A 25,526-nucleotide genomic window follows, 5' to 3' on the forward strand; every position below is an offset into this window, starting at 1 on the left:
ATTGAAAGTTGAAAGATATATTATCAACGGAGGGCAGAGGAAAGGAGGAGAGAACGGAGGTGGGACAAGATTTCATTATTTATTAAATGTTTTTTTTTTTTTTAAGCCGGTTCTATGGGAACACACGTTGTTGTATTCTTGTCACTTGTCTAATTTGGATGTGGTTTTGAGCGAGAGTCGAGGAAGAGTGAGAATATGAGAGATTGTGACAAAGATCCCCCCCCCCCTTTGGAGAATACGAGAAAAAAAATAGATTTAGTAATTTGTGAGTTGAAGTGATACTTAACCCCAAATAATATCTGTATAATTGATTAATAAGGATTGTAAACTGGCTTTCTAGAAGCAACATCATGGTAATAGTTACCAGGATGGGATTCCAATGCTAGACTTTTCTGGAAACAGCTAATGGTTGATATTAATGTGTTTTTGGTCCAGTACAACTCACACTAGTGAGTGTCCCAAATGAATTACTTTCCAATAGCTGTTATTATTTAATATTAGGGAAAATAGCTTAGTAACTAGTCAGCCAGTTTCTTGCTAATATTTTACACTGTCTAAAAGTTAAGGCAAGATTGCTAAAGGTTTATATTGCAACTAATGTAGATGCTAGCTACTACCCTGTAGAAATGTGTTGGCTGGTCTATGTAATCAATCAATCGAGTTGCAACAAAAAAAGTGAAAGGGGCGGGCTTTGGCGACCGGTGGGACAGTAATGATATCGATAAATAACTTTGATATTTGTTCATAGTTTATCTGTTGCCATGAAATGAACTTTTTTTGTTTGTTGTTGCCTTGATTAGTCTACAGTCCTACCTAAAAGTGTGAGTTTAATGTTACACACAGACTGGCACCGTTTGTGTGGCTTGGACCAGCATTAGGCAACTAGACAAAGGCCAACAGCATTGTGAATGAGGCCGAATACTATACTACTGCAATATCTTCTTTGAGTGGTTTTTAATCATAATTACAGTAAATTATTTTCTTAAATTAGGCTTGTAAAGGTTATCATCACAAAAAACAACAACATACGTACTAACATTGAAGTGTTGTGTTTTGCCGTGATGTTACAGTTAAGTGAACTTTGTGATGATGCATACATTGTGTGGAACTCGACTCTTGTTGACAGACCCATTTTTTCCGACAAAATGTACCAAAGAAATGTACAGCTATTGAATGTACAACTGTTCTATTCATTTGCTAACTGTATGTAGAGTTCGTTTCACGTCTCTTGTGGTCGGTATAACGACAAAAGTCGGTTTAACGGGAACATTTGAAACCGGAAGATGTCTTGTCCCGAGGTGACCGTCTAGTCTTTTGTGTCACAGCACGAACGTTAGCGCGCGCCTCCCCCCAAGACAGAACTTACTTCACATCACACACACATCGTTTGGCATGGGCTGTGTGTGTGTGGTGTGTTTTGATGTTTCCCCACTTGATAGTTGAACATGTGACTCTTCGTTGTGTAGCCAGATACTGGATTAACTGTGTTATTTTTCTGTTGTGAACTCTAAATTGCTTTTGTTTGAGTGTGTGTATTGGCAACCTGGTCTCAGAGAATTTAGTATTATTCTGTACGTAATCTCCGAGATGTTCCATTTAGTGTGACGTTTTTGTATGATTACATAAAAGATGGTTACTTAAGGCATAAGCATTGCTAACTACTTATTGCAAATTTGTAACATATGTTACGTTTTGAGAATTCGTAATATATATATATATATGTGTAATTGTAATTTGTAACATATGAAAAGGAGTGATGGACGTCCACAAATTGATACATATCGTGCTAAATGGAGTGTCTCGGATTTACGTACAGAATAATATGAAATGTTCTGAGACCAGGTTGGTATGTGTGTGTATTTTTGCTGTTATGACGAGTTGGGGTTGATAACCAGACAGTAAGAGGCTGATGAGAATGAGACGGTAGTGAGCACGGTTACATTGCACACAATAATGTGATTGATTGTGAATAGTCTGATTTTTAAATATAATCATTTGTTTAAAAACGTTTAAATGCTTTGCAAGAACAACAATTTCTCTAATAATCCTGTTGACATGGACACATCTGAAATCAGGCTGCCTGATGGGAATTATGATAAATGCAGAAAATCACCAATCAAAATCAACGCTCTACCACACTGACCACGTTATTTTTGGGAAGAACATTTTATCCTGAGTTCGGACAGATAAAGTTTGTATGTGAAAACTATTTCAAACTAAGATACTTTCAGTTATTCCCGAACTCACTTCACTTGCACTAAAGAGAGAGAGAGAGTCTTGAACTGCTGCTGTTCGCACATGTACAGATCAAATACACAGCGCCGGAGCTCTGCTTCAAAAAAGGTGTTTACATGTCCTCATCATCTTTGCTCACATCGTATATAGACTTGTTTATACTGTATTATTGACTGTATGTTTGTTTTGCTCCATGTGTAACTCTGTGTCGTTGTATGTGTCGATCTGCTTTGCTTTATCTTGGCCAGGTCACAGTTGTAAATGAGAACTTGTTCTCAACTTGCCTACCTGGTTAAATAAAGGTGAAATAAAAAAAACTTTTTTTTTTGAAAGATTGCTCTTAAACTTGTTTTAACCAGAGTATTCTTACATAAATGATGATCTACCGCTGTTTTAAGGAGAGTGAAGTTTTCACATGACTGATGTCGTACTCAGCCTACTGCCATAATCAATTTAATATTGAATTATTAGTGTGCATGTACGTGTGCTTAGTGGAAAACAGATTGTTAATCTCTGCTATACTGAGGGCTTTGGAAGTTTGGTATTTTGTTGCTGGGTTGAGTTAATGTGTGTGCTGATTGGTGTAGATTATGTGTAGGCCTATGCTTTATCTCTGTGTGTGTGTGTGTGTGTTGCAGTATGCCCTCAGTGATGGAGCGGTCGGGGAGCGGCGTTCTGTCGAGGAGCAGGGCTAAAACGAATGGAAACAACCAACACTCGGAGGAGGACAGCAGCGATGAGGAGCACGCTCACGGTACACACACACACACACACACACACACACACACAGGTCAGATTCAGGTAAAAGGGCAGAAAATAACATGGTATAAAGTTTATTTTGATTGGTGATTTTCTGCATTTATCATAATTCCCATCAGGCAGCCTGATTTCAGATGTGTCCATGTCAACAGGATTATTAGAGAAATTGTTCTTTCAGAGCATTTTATTATATTCATCTTAACTATCCACAATAAATCTCATTATTGTGTGCTTGTAATCGTGCTCACTACTCTCTCGCCATTTTCTTACCGTCGTCACACCTACTCAGTTAATGACAGGAAAACACACGCTCAAACAAAAGCACAGAAGAGTTCACAACAGACAAAAGACACAGTCCCTCTCCATTTCGTTCTGTTTGCTTCCATTTAAAGAACGACTTTAGCACAACTTTAGCGTGAACACTGAGGCTGTACCCTTATTAAGTTCTGGGTTTAACAGTGGCCGTGTAGGTTACCGAGGATATTTGATCATAATGTAGGCCTAACAGCGTGGTCTTTATTTTATTGAAGCTTTTATTTAACTCTGCGAGTCAGTTAAGAACAAATTCTTTATTTACAACGACGTCCTACCGACGGCCAAACCCGGACGACGCTGGGCCAATTGTGCGCCGCCCTGTGGGACGTCCAACCACGACCGGTTGTGATACAGCCTGGAATCGAACACAATGGAGAAAATGCATCCCATAACATGTTAACATGGAAACAGCTGTTCTATCATTCATTGTTCAATGAAGGCCTACATTCCATAACATGCAGGGCTTGACATGAACCTGTTTATCCACTTGTCCTTCTGACAAGGTGGTGACTGAAAATGTTGTTTGATACTCGATACCACTTTACAAAATAAAATTCATTATTAATCCCATACCATTATTACAGAGAATGTGATAAATTACCTATTGGCTACTTTGGCTTGAGTAAGCTATCTCAAAATACAACACTGCCCCTTTAAGACAAAAAAAGCTGGCTTTTGAAATATGTCTAGAAATGTATACATTTTGTGCTCTTGTAGGAGTCAATCACTCCCCTATTGCTGACTACAAATGATCTATAACTGGGCTAATAACTCACTAACTAGCAAAGGATATGAACAAAATGTGCACACATGGCTACATGCAGCCCTCACTATGATCTCAAAACAAGCGCATCTACTTACGACCGCTCATGCTGTAAACACAGTCCAGTTCAAAGTGCCTGGCACAGATCCATATATGGTAATTGTCTATATGCGTATATGGGCCTACTGCAGCTCTGATTGGTTATGGTGCACGAGTCTGTGCTGAGTAGTGCATGTCTATACAATAGAATCCTACAACAAAATATTTTTAAGTTTTTTTTCTCCCCCACCCCCCCAGGTATGTTGCATTGAAAGTGGCTAATATTGTGTTCAATCGATCACAATTGCCACAGTAAAGGGAAACGTTGATGGTGTTAACAGGGAAAAACTCTAGAACAGTGGTCACCAATCTTCTTTTTCTGAGTCAATATCAGTTTGAGTCAAAATGCTGAGATCTACCGCTCAGATGTTTTTATTTTAATAGCATGACTTTTAAAAAAAACCCGGAAGGAAGCTATAGGCCCAATACAGTATCGCTGCATATTGGCTTTGCTTGAATTGCCTTGCCAATGCATTGTTGTTTGTGCCTTTTCTTAAAATTTATATTTCTACATTTGAGGTAGGCTATATGATCATACCGGTAATAGATCCGTTGTTGTATTACTTGTGAAACACAGCTAAGTATCCATACATTTTTAAATCATGTGCCTTTTTTATTTTACTGGGCTGATGGTGCCTGCATCTGAGGGTCAGTCTCAGCAGAGGGAGAGAGCAGCAGACTGAGGGTCGGTCTCAGCGGAGGGAGAGAGCAGCAGACTGAGGGTCAGTCTCAGCGGGGGAGAGAGCAGCAGACTGAGGGTCAGTCTCAGCGGAGGGAGAGAGCAGCAGACTGAGGGTCAGTCTCAGCAGAGGGAGAGAGCAGCAGACTGAGGGTCAGTCTCAGCGGGGGGAGAGAGCAGCAGACTGAGGGTCAGTCTCAGCGGAGGGAGAGAGCAGACTGAGGGTCAGTCTCAGCGGAGGGAGAGAGCAGCAGACTGAGGGTCAGTCTCAGTGGAGGGAGAGAGCAGCAGACTGAGGGTCAGTCTCAGCGGGGGGAGAGAGCAGCAGACTGAGGGTCAGTCTCAGCGGGGGGAGAGAGCAGCAGACTGAGGGTCAGTCTCAGCGGAGGGAGAGAGCAGCAGACTGAGGGTCAGTCTCAGCGGAGGAGAGAGCAGCAGACTGAGGGTCAGTCTCAGCAGAGGGAGAGAGCACCAGACTGAGGGTCAGTCTCAGCGGGGGAGAGAAGCAGACTGAGGGTCAGTCTCAGCGGGGGAAGAAAGCAGACTGAGGGTCAGTCTCAGCGGAGGTAGAGAGCAGCAGACTGAGGGTCAGTCTCAGCGGGGGGGAGAGAGCAGCAGACTGAGGGTCAGTCTCAGCGGGGGAGAGAGCAGCAGACTGAGGGTCAGTCTCAGCAGAGGGAGAGAGCAGCAGACTGATGGTCAGTCTCAGCGGGGGAGAGAGCAGCAGACTGAGGGTCAGTCTCAGCAGAGGAGAGAGCAGCAGACTGAGGGTCAGTCTCAGCGGGGGAGAGTCCAGCAGTCTGAGGGTCAGTCTCAGCAGAGGGAGAGAGCAGCAGACTGAGGGTCAGTCTCAGCAGAGGAGAGAGCAGCAGACTGAGGGTCAGTCTCAGCAGAGGGAGAGAGCAGCAGACTGAGGTCAGTCTCAGCGGGGGAGAAAGCAGTCTGAGGGTCAGTCTCAGCGGGGGGAGAGAGCAGCAGTCTGAGGGTCAGTCTCAGCAGAGGGAGAGAGCAGCAGACTGAGGGTCAGTCTCAGCAGAGGGAGAGAGCAGCAGACTGAGGGTCAGTCTCAGCGGGGGGAGAGAGCAGCAGTCTGAGGGTCAGTCTCAGCAGAGGGAGAGAGCAGCAGACTGAGGGTCAGTCTCAGTGTAGGGTGAGAGCAGCAGACTGAGGGTCAGTCTCAGTGTAGGGTGAGAGCAGCAGACTGAGGGTCAGTCTCAGCGGAGGGAGAGAGCAGCAGACTGAGGGTCAGTCTCAGTGTAGGGTGAGAGCAGCAGACTGAGGGTCAGTCTCAGCAGAGGGAGAGAGCAGCAGTCTGAGGGTCAGTCTCAGCGGGGGGAGAGAGCAGCAGACTGAGGGTCAGTCTCAGCGGAGGGAGAGAGCAGCAGACTGAGTCCGTCTCTCAACATCCTGCCGCTCTCTCTTTCCTCCACTGAAACTGACCAAAAATGGACACCGTCTTCCAGCTGATGGCAAAACTCGAGTCACACCACATTGTTTCCGCCTCATGTAAACATTCATTCAAACACTCCTGAGAAAGTGAAATCAATCAATCAAATATATTTATAAAGTCCTTGTTACATAAGCTGATATATCAAAGTGCTATACAGAAAACAGCCTAAAACACCAAACAGCAAGCAATGCAGGTGAAGAAGCACAGTGGCTAGGAAAAACTCCCTAGAAACTCCAGAACCGAGAGAGGAACCAGGCTATGTGGGGTGGCCAGTCCTCTTCTGGCTGTGCCGGGTGGAGATTATAACAGAACATGGCCAAGATGTTCAAATGTTCATAAATGACCAGCAGGGTCAAATAATAATCACAGTGCTTGTAGAGGGTGCAACAGGTCAGCACCTCAGGAGTAAATGTCAGTTGGCTTTTCATAGCCGAGCATTCAGAGTTAAGAGACAGCAGGTGTGGTAGAGAGTCAAAAACAGCAGGTCCTTGATATTAAAAAAGACCCAATTCACTAACAACAACAACAACAACGTCTATAGAACAACAACAACAACAAGAACAACAACGTCTATAGAACAACAAGAACAACAACGTCTATAGAACAACAAGAACAACAACGTCTATAGAACAACAACAACGTCTATAGAACAACAACAACGTCTATAGAACAACAACAACGTCTATAGAACAACAACAACGTCTATAGAACAACAACAATGTCTATAGAACAACAACAACAACGTCTATAGAACAACAACAACAACAACGTCTATAGAACAACAACGTCTATACAACAACAACAACAACGTCTATACAACAACAACAACAACAACGTCTATACAACAACAACGTCTATAGATACACTTTCCTACTCATTCATTACTGCTGCACTGCTTGTTCTGGCGCTGAGTGGAAATAGGAAGAACGTGCGTTTTATGGGTTATAAAAGTGTTGAATACAAAGTGTTGACAGGACTGAGTAAGAACTTTAAACATCAAGTCACTCATAAAAACAGCAGCTCTTTGTTGTATTCGTTGACAGTCTCTCTAGTCGTGGGTTTAAACAGCAGCTCTTTGCTGTATTCGTTGACAGTCTCTCTCTAGTCGTGGTTTTAAACGTTTTGCAATCTCACAGTAGCTTTCTTTTATATACACTCTCTCTCTGGGTTTATCGCTAATACTCTCTCTCTCTGGGGTTATCGCTAATACTCTCTCTCTGGGCTTATCGCTAATACTCTCTCTGGGCTTATCGCTAATACTCTCTCTCTGGGTTTATCGCTAATACTCTCTCTCTGGGTTTATCGCTAATACTCTCTCTCTCTGGGTTTATCGCTAATCCTCTCTCTCTCTGGGCTTATCGCTAATCCTCTCTCTCTCCGGGCTTATCGCTAATCCTCTCTCTCCCGGGCTTATCGCTAATCCTCTCTCTCTCCGGGCTTATCGCTAATCCTCTCTCTCTCCGGGCTTATCGCTAATCCTCTCTCTCTCCGGGCTTATCGCTAATCCTCTCTCTCTCCGGGCTTATCGCTAATCCTCTCTCTCTCCGGGCTTATCGCTAATCCTCTCTCTCTCCGGGCTTATCGCTAATCCTCTCTCTCTCCGGGCTTATCGCTAATCCTCTCTCTCCGGGCTTATCGCTAATCCTCTCTCTCTCCGGGCTTATCGCTGACTCTCTCTCTCCGGGCTTATCGCTGACTCTCTCTCTCCGGGGTTATCGCTAACTCTCTCTCTCTCTGAGCTTATCGCTAACTCTCTCTCTGAGCTTATCGCTAACTCTCTCTCTGAGCTTATCGCTAACTCTCTCTCTGAGCTTATCGCTAACTCTCTCTCTCTGAGCTTATCGCTAACTCTCTCTCTCTCTCTCTGGGCTTATCGCTAACTCTCTCTCTCTCTGGGCTTATCACTATCTCTCTCTCTCTCTCTCTGGGTTTATCGCTATCTCGGTCTCTCTCTCTCTGGGCTTATCGCTATCTCTCTCTCTCTGGGCTTATCACTATCTCTCTCTCTCTCTCTCTCTCTCTCTGGGCTTATTGCTATCTCTCTCTCTCTCTCTGGGCTTATCGCTATCTCTCTCTCTCTCTCTCTCTCTCTGGGCTTATCGCTAACACTCTCTCTCTCTCTGAGCTTATTGCCAACTCTCTCTGGGCTTATTGCTAGTTCTCTCTCAGCTGATGTCTCTCTCTTCCTCTGCGGTGTCTTCCTCTAATCATCCCTCTTTTCTCTCTCTCCACAGACAGTATGATTCGAGTGGGAGGAGACTACCAGGCACAGATACCCGAGTTAAACCCAGGTACCAGAGAGGGAAGAGGGGGATTTGATTATTTGGCTGTGTATGTGACAGATGGAGTGTGTGAAAATAAGGAATGTATGACTGACGTGTGTGTGTGTGTGTGTGCACAGACACTCCAAGCCGCTACAATGAGAAGGAGCAGAGGAGTATGCTGGTGTGGTGCCCCAACAGTCTCATCTCTGACGCCATGTGTAAACACACACACTATACTATTAGCTGACAGTTTAAATTCTCTGCTGTCTCTCTCTCTGCTCTCCCTATCAATTCAATTTAAGGGCTTTTTTTTGGCATGGGAAACACATGTTAACATTGCCAAAGCAAGTGATGTAGATAATAAACAAAAGTGAAAAACAACTCTCTCTCGCTCTGCTCTCTCTCTGGCTCTCTGTCGCTCTCTCTGCTCTCTCCCTCTGCTCTCACTCTCTCTCTGCTCTCTGCTCACTCTCTGCTCTCTCTCACCCCCCAGTGGATGAGTATATTCTGATGGCTAAAGAGAAGCATGGCTACAACATGGAACAGGTACAGTCAATCAATCTAACTTTATACAAACAGTAAATATACTCTACAAATATAAACAAAACTTTTCAAAGATTTTACTGAGTTCACAGTTCACTAGGAAATCAGTAAATAAACAATAATTAGGTGCTAATCTATGAATTTCACATGACTGGGAATACAGATATGCATCTGTTGGTCACAGATAGGGGTGTGGATCAGAAAACCAGTCAGTATCTGGTGTCACCACCATTAGCCTCATACATCGCTACACATCTCCTTCGCATAGAGTTAATCAGGATGTTGATTGTGGCCTGTGGAATGTTGTCCCAACTCCTCTCCAATGGCTGTGTGAAGTTGCTGGATATTGGCGGGAACTGGAACACGCTGTTGATCCAGAGCATTCCAAACATGCTTAATGGGTGACATGTCCGGGGAGTTTCCAGGCCATGGAAGAACTGGGACATTTTCAGCATCCAGGAATTGTGTCCAGATCCTTGCGATATGGGGTTATGTATTATCCTGCTGAAACATGAGGTGATGGCGGCCGATAGAAACTGGCAAAGATAAAAAAGCAATTGTGTTCGTTGTCCGTAGCTTATACCATAACTCCACCGCCACCATGGGGCACTCTGTTCACAATGAGGCCATCAGCAAACCGCTTGGCCGCACGACGCCATACAAATTCTATGATTGGACGCACTGCCAAATTCTCTAAAACGACAGAGGCAGCTTATGGTAGAGAAATTAACATTCAATTCTCTGGCAACACCTCTGGTGGACAATCCTGGAGTCAGCAAACAAATTTCAAAATGTTCCTTTTATTGTCCCCCAGCACAAGGTGCACCTGTGTAATGATTGTGCTGTTTTAATCAGCTTCTTGATATGCTACACCTGTCAGGTGGATGGATTATTTTGGCAAAGTAGAAATGCTAACTAACAAGGATGTAAACAAATTTGTTCACAATTTTGAGTGAAATAAGCATTTTGTGCATATGGACATTTCTGGGATCTTTTAATTTTAGCTCAAACATGGGACCAACACTTTCCATGTTGCGTTTATATTTCTGTTCTGTGTAGTTATCTCAGAGCTCTGGTTCAAAATAATGCACCATATAGTGAATAGGGTATTCATCCTCCAGTCTGTCCCCTTCCCCTGTGTCTAAATGTCACTGCTCTCTCTCTCTCTGTCTGTCCAGGCCCTGTCTCTAAATGTCACTGCTCTCTCTGTCTGTCCAGGCCCTGTCTCTAAATGTCACTGCTCTCTCTGTCTGTCCAGGCCCTGTGTCTAAATGTCACTGCTCTCTCTCTGTCTGTCCAGGCCCTGTCTCTAAATGTCACTGCTCTCTCTGTCTGTCCAGGCCCTGTGTCTAAATGTCACTGCTCTCTCTGTCTGTCCAGGCCCTGTGTCTAAATGTCACTGCTCTCTCTGTCTGTCTGTCCAGGTCCTGTCTCTAAATGTCACTGCTCTCTCTGTCTGTCCAGGCCCTGTGTCTAAATGTCACTGCTCTCTCTGTCTGTCCAGGCCCTGTGTCTAAATGTCACTGCTCTCTCTGTCTGTCCAGGCCCTGTGTCTAAATGTCACTGCTCTCTCTGTCTGTCTGTCCAGGTCCTGTCTCTAAATGTCACTGCTCTCTCTGTCTGTCCAGGCCCTGTGTCTAAATGTCACTGCTCTCTCTGTCTGTCTGTCCAGGCCCTGTCTCTAAATGTCACTGCTCTCTCTCTCTGTCTGTCCAGGCCCTGTGTCTAAATGTCACTGCTCTCTCTGTCTGTCCAGGCCCTGTCTCTAAATGTCACTGCTCTCTCTGTCTGTCCAGGCCCTGGGGATGTTGCTGTGGCATAAACATGATGTGGAGTGTTCCCTTGCTGACCTGGCTAACTTCACTCCCTTTCCCGAGGAGTGGACCGTAGAGGACAAGGTCCTGTTTGAACAGGCCTTCAGCTTCCATGGCAAGAGCTTCCATCGTATACAACAGATGGTGAGGAGACTTACCGGGGAGCGACACTGGAGCGCTGTGAACACTGTTTAACCCTGGAGCGCTGTGAACACTGTTTATACTGGAGCGTTGTGAAAACACTGTTTAACCTGTTTACACTGTAGCGTTGTGAAAACACTGTTTAACCCATTAGCGTTGTGAACACTGTTTAACCTGGAGCGTTGTGAAAACACTGTTTAACCTGTTTACACTGTAGCGTTGTGAAAACACTGTTTAACACTGGAGCGTTGTGAAAACACTGTTTAACCCTGTAGCGCTGTGAAAACACTATTTAACCCTGTTTACACTGGAGCGTTGTGAAAACACTGTTTAACCCTGGAGCGTTGTGAAAACACTGTTTAACCTGTTTAACCCTGTGTGTGTGTGTGTGTGTGTGTGTTGTGTGTGTGTGTGTGTGTGTGTGTGTGTGTGTCCCCTCTCTCTCTCTCTCTCTGTAGCTGCCTGATAAGCTGGTCTCAGGCCTGGTCCGGTACTACTACAGCTGGAAGAAGACCAGGACCAGAACCAGTGTTATGGACCGACAGGCTAGAAGACTGGTCAGAAAGACAGACAAGGAGGATGGGTGAGGAGAGGGGGTGAGGGGGAAGGAATGGAGGGGGTGAGGAGGAGAGGGGGAAGGAATGGAGGGGGTGAGGAGGAGAGGGGGAAGGAATGGAGGGGGTGAGGAGGAGAGGGGGAAGGAATGGAGGGGGTGAGGAGGAGAGGGGGTGAGGAAGAGAGGGGGTGGAATGGAGGGGTGAGGAGGAGAGGGGGTGGAATGGAGGGGGTGAGGAGGAGAGGGGGAAGGAATGGAGGGGGTGAGGAGGAGAGGGGGAAGGAATGGAGGGGGTGAGGAGGAGGAGGGGGTGAGGAGGAGAGGGGTAAGGAGGAGAGGGGTAAGGAGGAGAGGGGGTGGAATGGAGGGGGTAAGGAGGAGAGGGGTAAGGAGGAGAGGGGTAAGGAGGAGGGGGTGGAATGGAGGGGGAAGGAGGAGAGGGGGTGTGGAATGGAGGGGGAGGAGGAGAGGGGGTAAGGAATGGAGGAGAGGGGGTAAGGAATGGAGGAGAGGGGGTAGGAATGGAGGAGAGGGGGTAAGGAATGGAGGGGGGTGAGGAGGAGAGGGGGAAGGAATGGAGGGGGTGAGGGGGAAGGAATGGAGGGGGGTGAGGAGGAGAGGTGGAAGGAATGGAGGTGGAAGGAATGGAGGGGGGTGAGGTGGAAGGAATGGAGGGGGATGAGGGGGAAGGAATGGAGGGGGGTGAGGGGGAAGGAATGGAGGGGGGTGAGGGGGAAGGAATGGAGGGGGGTGAGGAGGAGAGGGGGAAGGAATGGAGGGGGGGAAGGGGTGGACAGGAGGGAGACATGGGGAGGGGAGAGACTAGAGGACACAAACTAATATATACCTCGACCTAAACATCAGCGCCACAGGTAACTTCCACTAAGTTGTGAACAAGCAAGAAACAAGAAGGGCCTTCTATGCCATTTAAAAGGAACACAATTCGACGCACACAAGGGCTCCCGAGTGGCGCAGAGGTCTAAGGCACTGCATCTCAGTGCTAGAGGCGTCACTACAGACCCTGGTTCGATTCCAGGCTGTATCACAACCTGCCATCATCGGGAGTTCAATAGGGCAGCGTTTGGCCGTCATTGACTAGTTAAATAAACAAGGTGCGGTGCGACACAAACAACAACAGTTACACATGGAATAAACAAATGTACAGTCAATAACACAATAGAAAATTCTATATACAGTGTGTGCAAATGGAGTAAGGAGGTAAGGCAATCAATAGGCCAATAGTGGCGAAGTAATTACAATTAACACTGGAGTGATAGATGTGCAAATGAGGATGTGCAAGTGGAAATACTGGTGTGCAAAAGAGCAGAAAAAACAAAACAAAAATGGGGATGAGGTAGTTATTTACAGATGGGCTATTTACAGATGGACTATTTACAGCTGCAGCGATCAGTTAGCTGCTCTGACAGCTGGTGCTTAAAGTTAGTGAGGGAGATATAAGTCTCCACCTTCAGTGATTTTTGCAATTCGTTCCAGTCATTGGCAGCAGAGAACTGGAAGGAAAGGCGGCCAAAGGAGGAATTGGCTTTGGGGATGACCAGTGAAATATACCTGCTGGAGCGCGTGCTCCACCCTGCTATTTGTGGCAGGGAGGGGGGGGGGGTTAGAGTGAGATTTGAAAGGGATAAAGATTGAAAGTAAGAATGTACTAAATGAATCACTTATTCATCCCCCTTCTCTTCCTCCCCATCCCTCCCTTCCTCAGTAATGATGAGATAGAGGGAGACCCGGGCAGCGACAGCGACTTTGAGATCGACGCCAAGAAAGAGGTGAGAATGAATGAAGAATGAAGTGTTACTCTTCTCCTGAGTGGCACCGTGGGCTAAGGCACTGCATGTCAGTGCTAGAGGCGTCACTACAGACCCCGGTTCGATTCCGGGCTGTATCACAACCCGCCATCAGCGGGAGTTCCATAGGACAGCGCACAAGGGGGGGGTTTGGCCGTCGTTGTAAATAAGAAAGTGTTCTTAACTGACTTGCCTAGTTAAATGTCTGTGTACTGACCCTCCCTCTCCCCAGACAGTGAAGCAGCAGAGCTCCAGTGGTTCTGGAGGAGAGAGGGGAGCGCCAGGCCGGTCGAACCCACAGAGGAAAGAGTCTGTTGGGGCTCAGTACCGCCACCACCCGCTGAGAGCTCGTCGGAGACCACCTAAAGGTACCTTATACACACACGGGGTTTCTTTATCCAGATGTGTTGCATGGTATACCGAAACTTTTTCAATTTAAAAACAAAAGTTCGTCACTGAAATTTTTGTTACGATCAGAACTCCAACTTCTGTCAAATGTCTTGCGTGATCGAGAGACTGAAGTCTGTCAGCGCAGCCCTTTTTTATAGAGCAGAGTGCCTGGTCCACTTAGTCATTCATTACTAGTGCCACCCGGCTGCATCAAAATGTACCCTTGAATAATACAACACGGCATGTAGAAACTGTTTTGAGAACAGTAATTAACAATGTCCATACAGGCTGGAAAAACTTTACGATGCAGGAAGGTACCGGTAGCTTCCAGCTAGCTTTGTAGGCTAACTTTCCTCGCTAGCTTACAGCTGAAGCTTTTTCACTCAAACAGAAGGGAGTACTAACAAAGAGTCACTGACAACAACAACCAAAAGGAGGAGGTGGGGGTAACAACTGACACCTGAAAGACACTCACCAAGAGAGCGACTAAATTTGCCCACACGAAAACTTAAAGACAGGAAGCAAAACAAAATGGTGGAGCTGAAAACAAAAACAGGGAAGAACAGATAAAGGAATGTTTGTCTAGAAATCTAAAATTGGAGTGCCAACTAAAGGTGTTAACCTTCCACATCTACCAAGACAACTGGAGCACTGGGCCAGCACAGGTGAAACGCCTTCCCACTAACGAGATGGACAACCAGCACAGGTGAAACGCCTTCCCACTAACGAGATGGACAACCAGCATAGGTGAAACGCCTTCCCACTAACGAGATGGACAACCAGCACAGGTGAAACGCCTTCCCACTAACGAGATGGACAACCAGCACAGGTGAAACGCCTTCCCACTAACGATGGACAATCAGCACAGGTGAAATGCCTTCCCACTAACGAGATGGACAACCAGCACAGGTGAAACGCCTTCCCACTAACGAGATGGACAATCAGCACAGGTGAAACGCCTTCCCACTAACGAGATGGACAACCAGCACAGGTGAAACGCCATCCCACTAACGAGATGGACATCCAGCACAGGTGAAACGCCTTCCCACTAATGAGATGGACAACCAGCACAGGTGAAACGCCTTCCCACTAACGAGATGGACAACCAGCACAGGTGAAACGCCTTCCCACTAACGAGATGGACAATCAGCACAGGTGAAACGCCTTCCCACTAACGAGATGGACAACCAGCACAGGTGAAACGCCATCCCACTAACGAGATGGACATCCAGCACAGGTGAAACGCCTTCCCACTAATGAGATGGACAACCAGCACAGGTGAAACGCCTTCCCACTAACGAGATGGACAACCAGCACAGGTGAAACGCCATCCCACTAACGAGATGGACAACCAGCACAGGTGAAACGCCTTCCCACTAACGAGATGGACAACCAGCACAGGTGAAACGCCTTCCCACTAACGAGATGGACAACCAGCACAGGTGAAACGCCTTCCCACTAACGAGATGGACAACCAGCACAGGTGAAACGCCTTCCCACTAACGAGATGGACAACCAGCACAGGTGAAACGCCTTCCCACTAACGAGATGGACAACCAGCACAGGTGAAACGCCTTCCCACTAACGAGATGGACAACCAGCACAGGTGAAACGCCTTCCCACTAACGAGATGGACAACCAGCACAGGTGAAACGCCATCCCACTAACGAGATGGACAACCAGCACAGGTGAAACGCCTTCCCACTAACGAGATGGACAACCAGCACAGGTGAAACGCCTTCCCACTAACGAGATGGACAACCAGAGCACAGGTGAAACGCCTTCCCACTAACGAGATGGACAACCAGCACAGGTGAAACGCCATCCCACTAACGAGATGGACAACCAGCACAGGTGAAATGCCTTCCCACTAACGAGATGGACAACCAGCACAGGTGAAACGCCCCCCATACGTGCTAAAGTACAACCTCAAAACATAAATGGAAAAACCAAAATCTTTAATATCTTCCTCTTTATATTTTTGTTGGACAAATTTGCTCATCACCAACAGGAAACAACCACCTCACAACATAATCAGCTTAAATGTACTGCCGTCTCCAATATAAACATGGTGTCTTTTTATTTTTTAAATGTATTTTTTAAATGTGTATGGGCTTTGTTTGTTTGTTTGGAAAACACAATCTTTTCTTATTTACCCTTTTTTTGTTTTTTTGGACATAGTTTGCTTAACTCTGAAGTTTTGGAAAAACTCACGTATGCTCCTATAAATGCAAAAACGTACAGTCAAAATAAATTGTGAGCCAGAGCTACCCACACTGGCTTAACACCAAACTTATTGACTTAAAGACAATCAGCAACCAAGTTGTCCTTACCACAGACATGTCTGATTTCAAGGGGAAACTCCTGCAACATCCATAGTAACTTTCCTCTCGTGAGGACAGTTACCACCTCATTGTGGAGCTTCTCTCCCTTTTCCGCGTTCGGTTGATAGGCATGTTGTTGGGCTCGAGGCCCCAACGTCAATGTCATGCTCTAGTACATTTGTCTGAGTTGGCACATCTGAGCGTAAAACCCTGATATTCTAACAGTAGTGAAACAATGTTACCAAGACGACATCAAGGATTTCTAGAATCTCTGAGTTACACCCCGGTTGAGTATTGGGCAACCGTTCCTCGTGCTCTTGAGGAAGACTATCGTCAACGATGACACTAGTGGCCACAGGCAGAACATCACTACCGGTTTCCACTGACTTCGCCGCCCGATCGTAGCGGTTTAAGTACGGTTTCAACATGTTGACATGACACAGTGAGGTTTTTCTGCTGACTTGATGTCCAAACACCTTGTACCGGTTGAGTATTGGGCTTTCCTCGTGCTCTCAAAGTCTGATGAAATATCCCAAGAGCCTCTGGGCGGTAGGCACCAGAGGGACAACTTGCTACACCCAACCGTTGCAAAGAGAAACTGGTTACCGCTCTTCACTCTGGGCAAAGGACCAACACAGTCCACCAGAACCCTACTGAAAGGTTAGTCAAAAGTAGGAATAGGCAGCGAAGTTGCAACCGGTACAGCTTGGTTCAGTTTACCCGTCTGCTGGCAAACGCCACAGGATTTACAGTGAGCCACAACATCCTGTTTCAGACCAGGTCAGAAGAAGTTATGCAAGATACGGTCACATGCCTTGTTGACCCAAAGATGGCCTGCCATACTACCATCATGACCCAAACTCGTTATCTCCCGTCGAAGTGTTATTGGAACAGCAATTTGAGATACACTGGACCAATTGTCTTGCCAGGAAGTGGTGTGAGAACGCCATCTCCGTCAAAAGTAACTCACACGAACTTCATTAAACGCCTCTTCGTCATTACTCTGTTCAGCAATCGGCTGTTTCCTGGACATTAAAGTGTCAACCGGTCTTCTTTCAGCGGTCCTACAAAATCACTCACCTTTGGGGTTTTCGAAGGGGAGATGAACTCAGGAGTCCCCCACCCTGATTTCGCTATATCCAATTGGTAGTTACAGTCTTGCTGCAACGGACGGACTCAGGAGAGGCAAAGGTCGAGAACCATCCGAACTCGGCAACACATCTCCGCCAAGCCGCATTGCTTCTTGACTCGCTTAACCCAGAAGCGAGCAGCACCAGTGTGTCGGAGGAAACACCGTACATCTTGCGACCGCAGAAGCGATCAGTGTGCATACACCCGGCCCGCCACACGTACTTGCTAGAGCGTGATGGGACAGGGACATGCCGGCCAATTGTGCGCCGCCTAATGGGTCACCTGGTCGCGGCCGGCTGCGACACAGCCTGGGATCAAACACGGGTCTATAGTGAGCCTCGAGCTAGACCGCTGCGCCACTCGGATGGCCCAGCTTAGCGAGGTTTATGATCGCCCATAAACGTCTCAGACAGATCAACCATGGTGGGATCGCTGACATCCTCAACGCCAGACTTGCTCCCGGAAACTTTCTTAGACAGAGCACGTGACGGCATTCTGTGGAAACACTCGAGGGTACTTTTCTGATAACCCAATCAGGTTCCTCTAATCTGAGTTCCTTACAAACGACAGGATTTGGCACGACCTTCCCTCCAGCCAAATCGTTTCCCAAAATGTATGAGACCCCCTTCACTGGTAGGCTATGCCTCACGATGACGACGGAACCAGAAATAAGATCAGATTCGAGTTCCACATTTATACAAATTAACTTCATGTAACTCATTTCCTCTCCTCGTACTAACACACTGTAACCAGTTGCTGATGCGTCAAAGGCAGAACACCATCCAAAATGAAGGATTGGGCCACCCTGGTGTCTCGCAGTATCTTCACCGGCTGCTCAACAGCATCGCTACTCTGCAGACACACAAACCCATCTGAAACAAAGGTTTCATACACATCTGATCCAAAGTCTTGTTTAGGAGATACACCAGTCCCCACCAGAGACCTAATGGGCTGGAGAGTTCCCAGTCCCCACCAGAGACCTAATGGGCTGGAGTGTTCCCAGTCCCAACCAGAGACCTAATGGGCTGGAGTGTTCCCAGTCCCCACCAGAGACCTAATGGGCTGGAGTGTTCCCAGTCCCAACCAGAGACCTAATGGGCTGGAGTGTTCCCAGTCCCCACCAGAGACCTAATGGGCTGGAGTGTTCCCAGTCCCCACCAGAGACCTAATGGGCCGGAGTGTTCCCATTCCCCACCAGAGACCTAATGGGCCGGAGTGTTCCCAGTCCCCACCAGAGATCTAATGGGCTGGAGTGTTCCCAGTCCCAACCAGAGACCTAATGGGCTAGAGTGTTCCCAGTCCCCACCAGAGACCTAATGGGCTGGAGTGTTCCCAGTCCCCACCAGAGACCTAATGGGCTAGAGTGTTCCCAGTCCCCACCAGAGACCTAATGGGCTGGAGTGTTCCCAGTCCCCACCAGAGACCTAATGGGCTGGAGTGTTCCCAGTCCCCACCAGAGACCCAATGGGCTGGAGTGTTCCCAGTCCCAACCAGAGACCTAATGGGCTGGAGTGTTCCCAGTCCCCACCAGAGACCTAATGGGCTGGAGTGTTCCCAGTCCCCACCAGAGACCTAATGGGCTGGAGTGTTCCCATTCCCCACCAGAGACCTAATGGGCTGGAGTGTTCCCAGTCCCCACCAGAGACCTAATGGGCTGGAGTGTTCCCAGTCCCAACCAGAGACCTAATGGGCTGGAGTGTTCCCAGTCCCAACCAGAGACCTAATGGGCTGGAGTGTTCCCAGTCCCCACCAGAGACCTAATGGGCTGGAGTGTTCCCAGTCCCAACCAGAGACCTAATGGGCTGGAGTGTTCCCAGTCCCAACCAGAGACCTAATGGGCTGGAGTGTTCCCAGTCCCCACCAGAGACCTAATGGGCTGGAGTGTTCCCAGTCCCAACCAGAGACCTAATGGGCTGGAGTGTTCCCAGTCCCAACCAGAGACCCAATGGGCTGGAGAGTGGATACGAAAAAAAAAAAAGTTTTCTGCCGATCTTTGACTAATTTGAATTGCTTTTTGCATAGGGATAACTACGGGGTGCTTTGTTTGTGAAGGTAATTTTATGTGTCATCACAAACATCTGCAGCTTGCTCAAGTGAGATCCTTGTGCTCATAAATGTAGGTCGCAACTCTTTCGTGAAGGCAATTCTTGAAACTGTTCGAAGTATGAGAGTCTTTAAATCCTCAAGGGTCTTGACCTCAATATGGCTTTGTAATTCACATCAATTCACTTCCCTAGTGCTTTGTTTGTGATAATAGGCAAATTTTAACAGAAAATAAGATGATTTCAATGCCGATTGTCTGCAAAAAAACAACAACAACCCGTTGTTAATTCACTTTGTCTCCCTCACCACCAAAAACGAATTCCCTTCTTGGTCTCCCTCACCTCCCGTCTGGTTTCCACTACATTCCATATTCTGCCTCGTGCATGACCTCATTACTTAGAGACTTTTTTATAAAACAAGAGATTTAATCTTCTATGCAAATGTTGTTAATCCGTATAATAAAATATCTCCTTGCAGTTGCCAATAAAATCATGACGGAGTATAATACATATAAGTTATGTTCTCTCTCTCTCTCTGTCTCTCTCTCTGTCTCTCTCTGTCTCTGTCTCTCTCTCTCTCTCTCTCTGTCTCTCTCTCTGTCTGTCTCTGTGTCTCTGTCTTTCTCTCTCTCTCTCTCTCTGTGTCTCTGTCTGTCTCTCGGTCTCTCTCTCAAATTCAAGCTGCTTTATTGGCATGAAAAACATTGTCAATATTGCCAAAGCAACAATTATAAATGATAGCAAATATAAAATGGTAGTAAATAATAATAATAATAATACAAAATTAAATACAAAAATAATAACAAAATGGTAACAGTCAAAAGTAGAAATGTAATAAATATAAAATCAAATTATGAAAAATGAAACTATAACTAACTTATAACTAAATAACGGTCATCTTCTCCTTTTATATCAGTACTACAACTACAATCATCATTACTACGACTACTACTACCATCACTAAACTGTTATCACTACCATTACCACCCACATTTGGAATGATAAACAGCAATAGTAATAACAATAATAGCAATAATTAGTAAGTTACTGCTTACTGTGCAGATGTTATTATTCAGTGTCCCTCAGGCTATGGCAGGAAAATACATATTTGGCCGCAAGAGGAGCCATTGCTCCTTCGCCCATGAGTATTCTTAGTTTTTCCTCTGGGTTCAATTTGTAAAAATTTGGAATATGTGTAGTCATTTCTGTGAATAATGAATCTCTTTGTGAGGAATATTCATCACAGTAAAGGAGAAAGTGCATCTCTGTCTCTACCTCCCCTGTTATGCAGTGACCACATACACGCTCCTCTTTGGGTAGCCATGTCTTTTTATGTCTGCCGGTTTCTATTGCCAATCGGTGGTCACTGCCTGTACTTGGTAAGGATCTGTCTCTGCTTCGTATCTCTGACAGAGTAGAGATAATCAGACAATTCATATTCTCTGTTTAGGGTCAGATAGCAATTTAGTCAGCTTTGGGATTTTGTTTCATTTTTCCGATGTTGTAAATATGATTCCTTTGATTGGTTCATCATTTTGCTTATTGGAATTCTTTCTTTTGAAGCAGTGCTGGTGTCAGCTTGGTTGGTGAGGTCCAACACCAGCTGACTGAGAGGGCTTGTTTCTGGGCTCAGCTCTTGGGTTTGAAGTGATTTAAATTGCAGACTTGAATTTGGACTTGAATTCAGATGTAGCCAAAATTTTAATGATCTTTTGTGTATTTTCATTATTACTGGAAAACGGCCCAATTCTGCCCTACATGCATTAGTTGGTGTATTTCTCTGGACTTGTAGGATTTTCCGACAGAATTCTGCATGTAGGGCTTCAATTGGATGTTTGTCCCACATTTTAAAGTCCAGTTTATTGAGTGGCCCCCAAACCTCACTTCCATAAAGAGCTATTGGTAGGATTACACTGTCAAATATTTTAGTCCAAATTCTAATTGGGATGTTGATTTTGAATAATTTCATTTTTATTGCATACATTGCTCTGCGGGCTTTTTCTTTGAGTGCATTCACTGCCATATTAAAGTTTCCCGATGCAGATATGGTCAGACCAAGGTAGGTGTTCAATTAAGGTGTTGTTCAGGGTGAATTTATATTTGTGTTTCTGACATCTTTTTTTTTTTTTTGGAAAATCATGATTTTAGTTTTTTGGAAATTTACTGCCAGGGCCCAATTATGGCAATATTGCTCCAGAATATTAATGTTCTGTTGAAGACCTTCTTTGGTTGGTGATAGAAGTACCAAGTCATCAGCATATAGCAGGTATTTCACCTCTGTGTCAAATAGTGTGAGTCCTGGGGCTGGAGATTGGTCCAACATGTCTGCTAATTCATTGATATAAATGTTGAAAAGATTTGGACTCAAACTGCAGCCTTGTCTCACACCTCGACATTGTGAAAAAAAATTATGTTCTTTGGTTTTTGATTGTTATTGCACACTTGTTTTCTGTGTACATACATTTTATTAAGTCATATACCTTACCACCAAGCCCACTTTGTAGAATTTTGTAGAATAGCCCTTTGTGCCAAATCGAATCAAATGCTTTTTTAAAGTCTCAATAAAGAAAGCAAAGATTTTGCCCTCTTTTTTTTTTTGGTGGACGTGTTTATTAATTAGTGTGTGTAAGGTGTATATATGGTCAGTAGTGCGATGGTTAGGGAGAAAGCCAATTTGACATTTACTTATTACATTTTTTTTCTTGAATAAAGGTTTGAATTCTTGAAAATCTTTTCCAAGTTACTGTTTACGCAAATTCCCCAGTAATTATTGGGGTCTGATGAGCCCCTGGTTCCAGACATCAGGGAAGCAGCCAGAAGTTAAAACCATGTTGAACAATTTAAGCACAGCATTTTGCAACTCAGGTGTGCTGTTTTTCAGCATTTCATTTCTGATGTTGTCTAGACCACATGCCTTCTTTGATTTAATAGATTTTAGCTTTTCATTTAGTTCTTGTTGGGTTATTGGGTAATCTAATGGATTTTGGTTGTTTTTAATGACTGATTCAAGGATGTTCAATTTTTCTTTAATTTCTAATTGGTTCTGTTGTAAGTCTTTTTGTGGGATGTTTTTGTATATATTATCAAAATAAGTTTTCCAAATTCCTACATCTTGTATTGCTAATTCTTGTGGCTTTGTTGTGCTTAAATTGTTCCACATGTCCCAGAACGGATTTTGGTCAATTGCGTTTTCAATTTCATCAAGTGTCCTGTTGGTATAATTAAATTTCTTGCGTTTCAGTGTTTGTTTATACTGTTTCAGAGTTTCAAAGTATTCATATCGTAGCTCTGGGTTGTTTTGCTGCTTATGTTTTTTGTTTGACATTTGTCTCAAGTGTTTTTTAATTGTTTTACATTCATTATCAAACCATTTGTCAGAAACATTTTGATTTTTGCTTCTGATGTTGCATTTCTTTGGTTTTCTCAAATTTGCTTTCGGTGCTGCTTTTTGGAATATGCAGTTGATGTTTTGAGTAGCTGAATTGACACAATCTTTATTGTTTTGGCACCGTGAGTTATTGAAAAACTGTATAGAGTTCATCATTTCATTTGAGTTCAATGTTTCAATGAATCTCTCCACTGTTTGGAGCCCATCTGTACGATTGGTTTATGTTGTAGAGTTTATTGGGCTGTTTTTTTGAATGAATAATTGCCGGTTAATTTCTTCAGAAACACGTTGATCTGACTGTGATCTGACAAGGGTGTCTGTGGTCTGACAGTGAATGCACTAATGGAAGAGGGGTCAATGCCAGTGTTAGTGTCAATGTTTCTCTCGGTCTCTCTCTCTCTCTCTCTCTGTCTATTAACATACTACTCTCTCCTCTGTAAAGGCATGCATCTGAACCCCGATGACATCATGGCTGTGTCAGCCAATCACCACCATGGCTCTGGCAGACAGCTCGACACACACCTGGTGTCACTCAAGAGACGGGTATACAAACACACACACACACACACACACACACACACACACACACAGATATCACTTATAGAGTAATAGATTCTCTCTGTGTCTCTCCCTGTCTCAGGTCCAGAGTATTAAGCAGAACAACAGTAGTATGAAACACTGTCTAGACGAGGGCATCGACAGCCTGCGTCCTACAGGGGTACATGCATTTCCTTCTTTAACTTCCTCTTCCCTGTCTTCCGGAGACACCCAGGTAGGTCTTCTCTTCATCAGGGGTGTGTCTCAATAGGCCTAAAGTTCCTTCATCTATACTAGTGGTGTCAAACATACGGCCCGCGGGTGATTAGAGTAAAACCTTTTAAATTTTTATGAACCAAATCGAAACGAATTTTGACGGCAAGGAAATGGAACACATTTTCAGTACGGCTGTCTGGACCTCGTTGAAGATAGAATTGACACCCCTGATCTACACCCTGACCTGGTTGTCTAGGTCATAATAGATTAGTTAGGAACTCCCCTCACCTGGTTGTCTAGGTCATAATGGATTAGTTCGGAACTCCCCTCACCTGGTTGTCTAGGTCATAATGGATTAGTTCGGAACTCCCCTCACCTGGTTGTCTAGGTCATAATGGATTAGTTAGGAACTCCCCTCACCTGGTTGTCTAGGTCATAATGGATTAGTTCGGAACTCCCCTCACCTGGTTGTCTAGGTCATAATGGATTAGTTAGGAACTCCCCTCACCTGGTTGTCTAGGTCATAATGGATTAGTTAGGAACTCCCTCACCTGGTTGTCTAGGTCATAATGGATTAGTTAGGAACTCCCCTCACCTGGTTGTCTAGGTCATAATGGATTAGTTAGGAACTCCCCTCACCTGGTTGTCTAGGTCATAATGGATTAGTTAGGAACTCCCCTCACCTGGTTGTCTAGGTCATAATGAAAACGGTTATAAATAAACTAACTCTTCCTCCTCTCTCTCCAGCCAGCTCCCAAGATGAACTCTCGTTGGTCCACTGAGGAACAGCTGCTCGCGGTGCAGGGTGAGTTAACACACCCCCAAAATACAACTCAATCATTTTCTTTAACACAGGAAATTCTTGTATTCTGGCAAATATAACTCACAGAAGAAACAGTTTGATAATTTCAATGTTGTGATCTGAAACATATATTTCTCTTTAAACACCCTGTTCTCCTCTCCTCAGCTATCCGTCGCTATGGTAAGGACTTTGCGGTGGTTGCCGAGGTAATCGGTAACAAAACTCTGGCCCAGGTGAGCTCCTTCTTCGTTAGTTACCGACGGCGATTCAATCTGGACGAGGTCGTCAAGGAGTGGCAGGCGGAACAAGACGTAGCCTCCACACAGGGGCCTTGTGGGAGTCGTAGTAGAAACGAAGAGAGGGGAGGAGCGGAGGAGGAAGAGGTCAGGAGGGGGTGAGGGTTTGTTTTGGTGAAAGTTTGACAAGTCTTGTTGCTGATCTAACCCCTCCCCTTCTCCTCCCTTCCAGATAAAGCTGGAAGACATTACTCCCCCCTGCGGTGACGCCAACTCCCCCTCCCCCCCCTCATCCAACAACCACACCCCTCCTCCTTCCCTCTCCCAGCCTCCCCCCTTACTGCGCCCGGCTCCCCCCTCTGCCCCCCCCAGCCTTCTCCGGCAGCCCCCCCCACTCCAGACCCGCCCCCTCCAGACCCGAACCCCCACAATCACCCCCCTCCCCCGTTGATCCGTCCTGCAGTCGTGGCTCCGGGCCAACAGGGGAGCTCTAGTCTCCGTAGGGAACTAGGAAACAACCTCCGCTCCTCTCCTCCTGCTTGCTCTGGCGCTGGTCAGCCTCCCTCACTGGTAGGGCTCAAAGTAGAGCAAACCAACTCTCACTGACAGAAAGGAGGGGACTCTTGTATATTTAGGGAGGGGCTCTTGTATACTCAGATGGGTAGATTGTGCTGCTAGTGGGAGTGTTTATCCATTATGATGGAACAATAGAAATCAGAATGCAGTAGTTAGTTGAGTTCTAAGCCCCACCAGTCTGTTTGGTTCAGAAGCCTCTCGTTAAGTCCCCTCTGTGTCACTCCATTCAGTTCTGACTCACACTTATAAACCAACTGCACAACCTGTGAATAACCATACTTCCATCTGAGGCTTGGGTCATCCATCCTTCTGTACTCCCCCCCCTCAGCAGAAAATAGAAGGACATGCCCACACATGCCTCGCGGCTGTCTCCATAGCAACCAGCACAGATGCGACTGGTTACCCACGGCAACGGTGACCCTGTATTTCACCCATCCCTCCTCCCCAAAGAAGAGAACTTT

At 45.7% G+C, this 25,526-nt stretch overlaps 1 protein-coding gene across 1 annotated transcript; it reads left to right on the forward strand.

The window, feature by feature from the left end:
- rcor2 (REST corepressor 2) lies at nucleotides 1-25,380 on the forward strand. Its single transcript, XM_064931071.1, is given in 15 exon segments — nucleotides 1-59; nucleotides 2,874-2,989; nucleotides 8,535-8,591; nucleotides 8,702-8,782; nucleotides 9,058-9,110; nucleotides 10,904-11,065; nucleotides 11,521-11,645; nucleotides 13,342-13,405; nucleotides 13,656-13,791; nucleotides 23,141-23,241; nucleotides 23,339-23,416; nucleotides 24,199-24,256; nucleotides 24,419-24,636; nucleotides 24,722-24,908; nucleotides 24,911-25,380. Coding segments are annotated over 14 exon segments (1,620 nt in total). The 5' UTR covers nucleotides 1-59; nucleotide 2,874; the 3' UTR covers nucleotides 25,096-25,380.
- Nucleotides 25,381-25,526: the final 146 nt, after the last annotated feature.

The sequence above is a fragment of the Oncorhynchus masou genome, chromosome 23 (assembly GCF_036934945.1).
Source record: "Oncorhynchus masou masou isolate Uvic2021 chromosome 23, UVic_Omas_1.1, whole genome shotgun sequence".
Taxonomy (NCBI): Eukaryota; Metazoa; Chordata; class Actinopteri; order Salmoniformes; family Salmonidae; genus Oncorhynchus; species Oncorhynchus masou.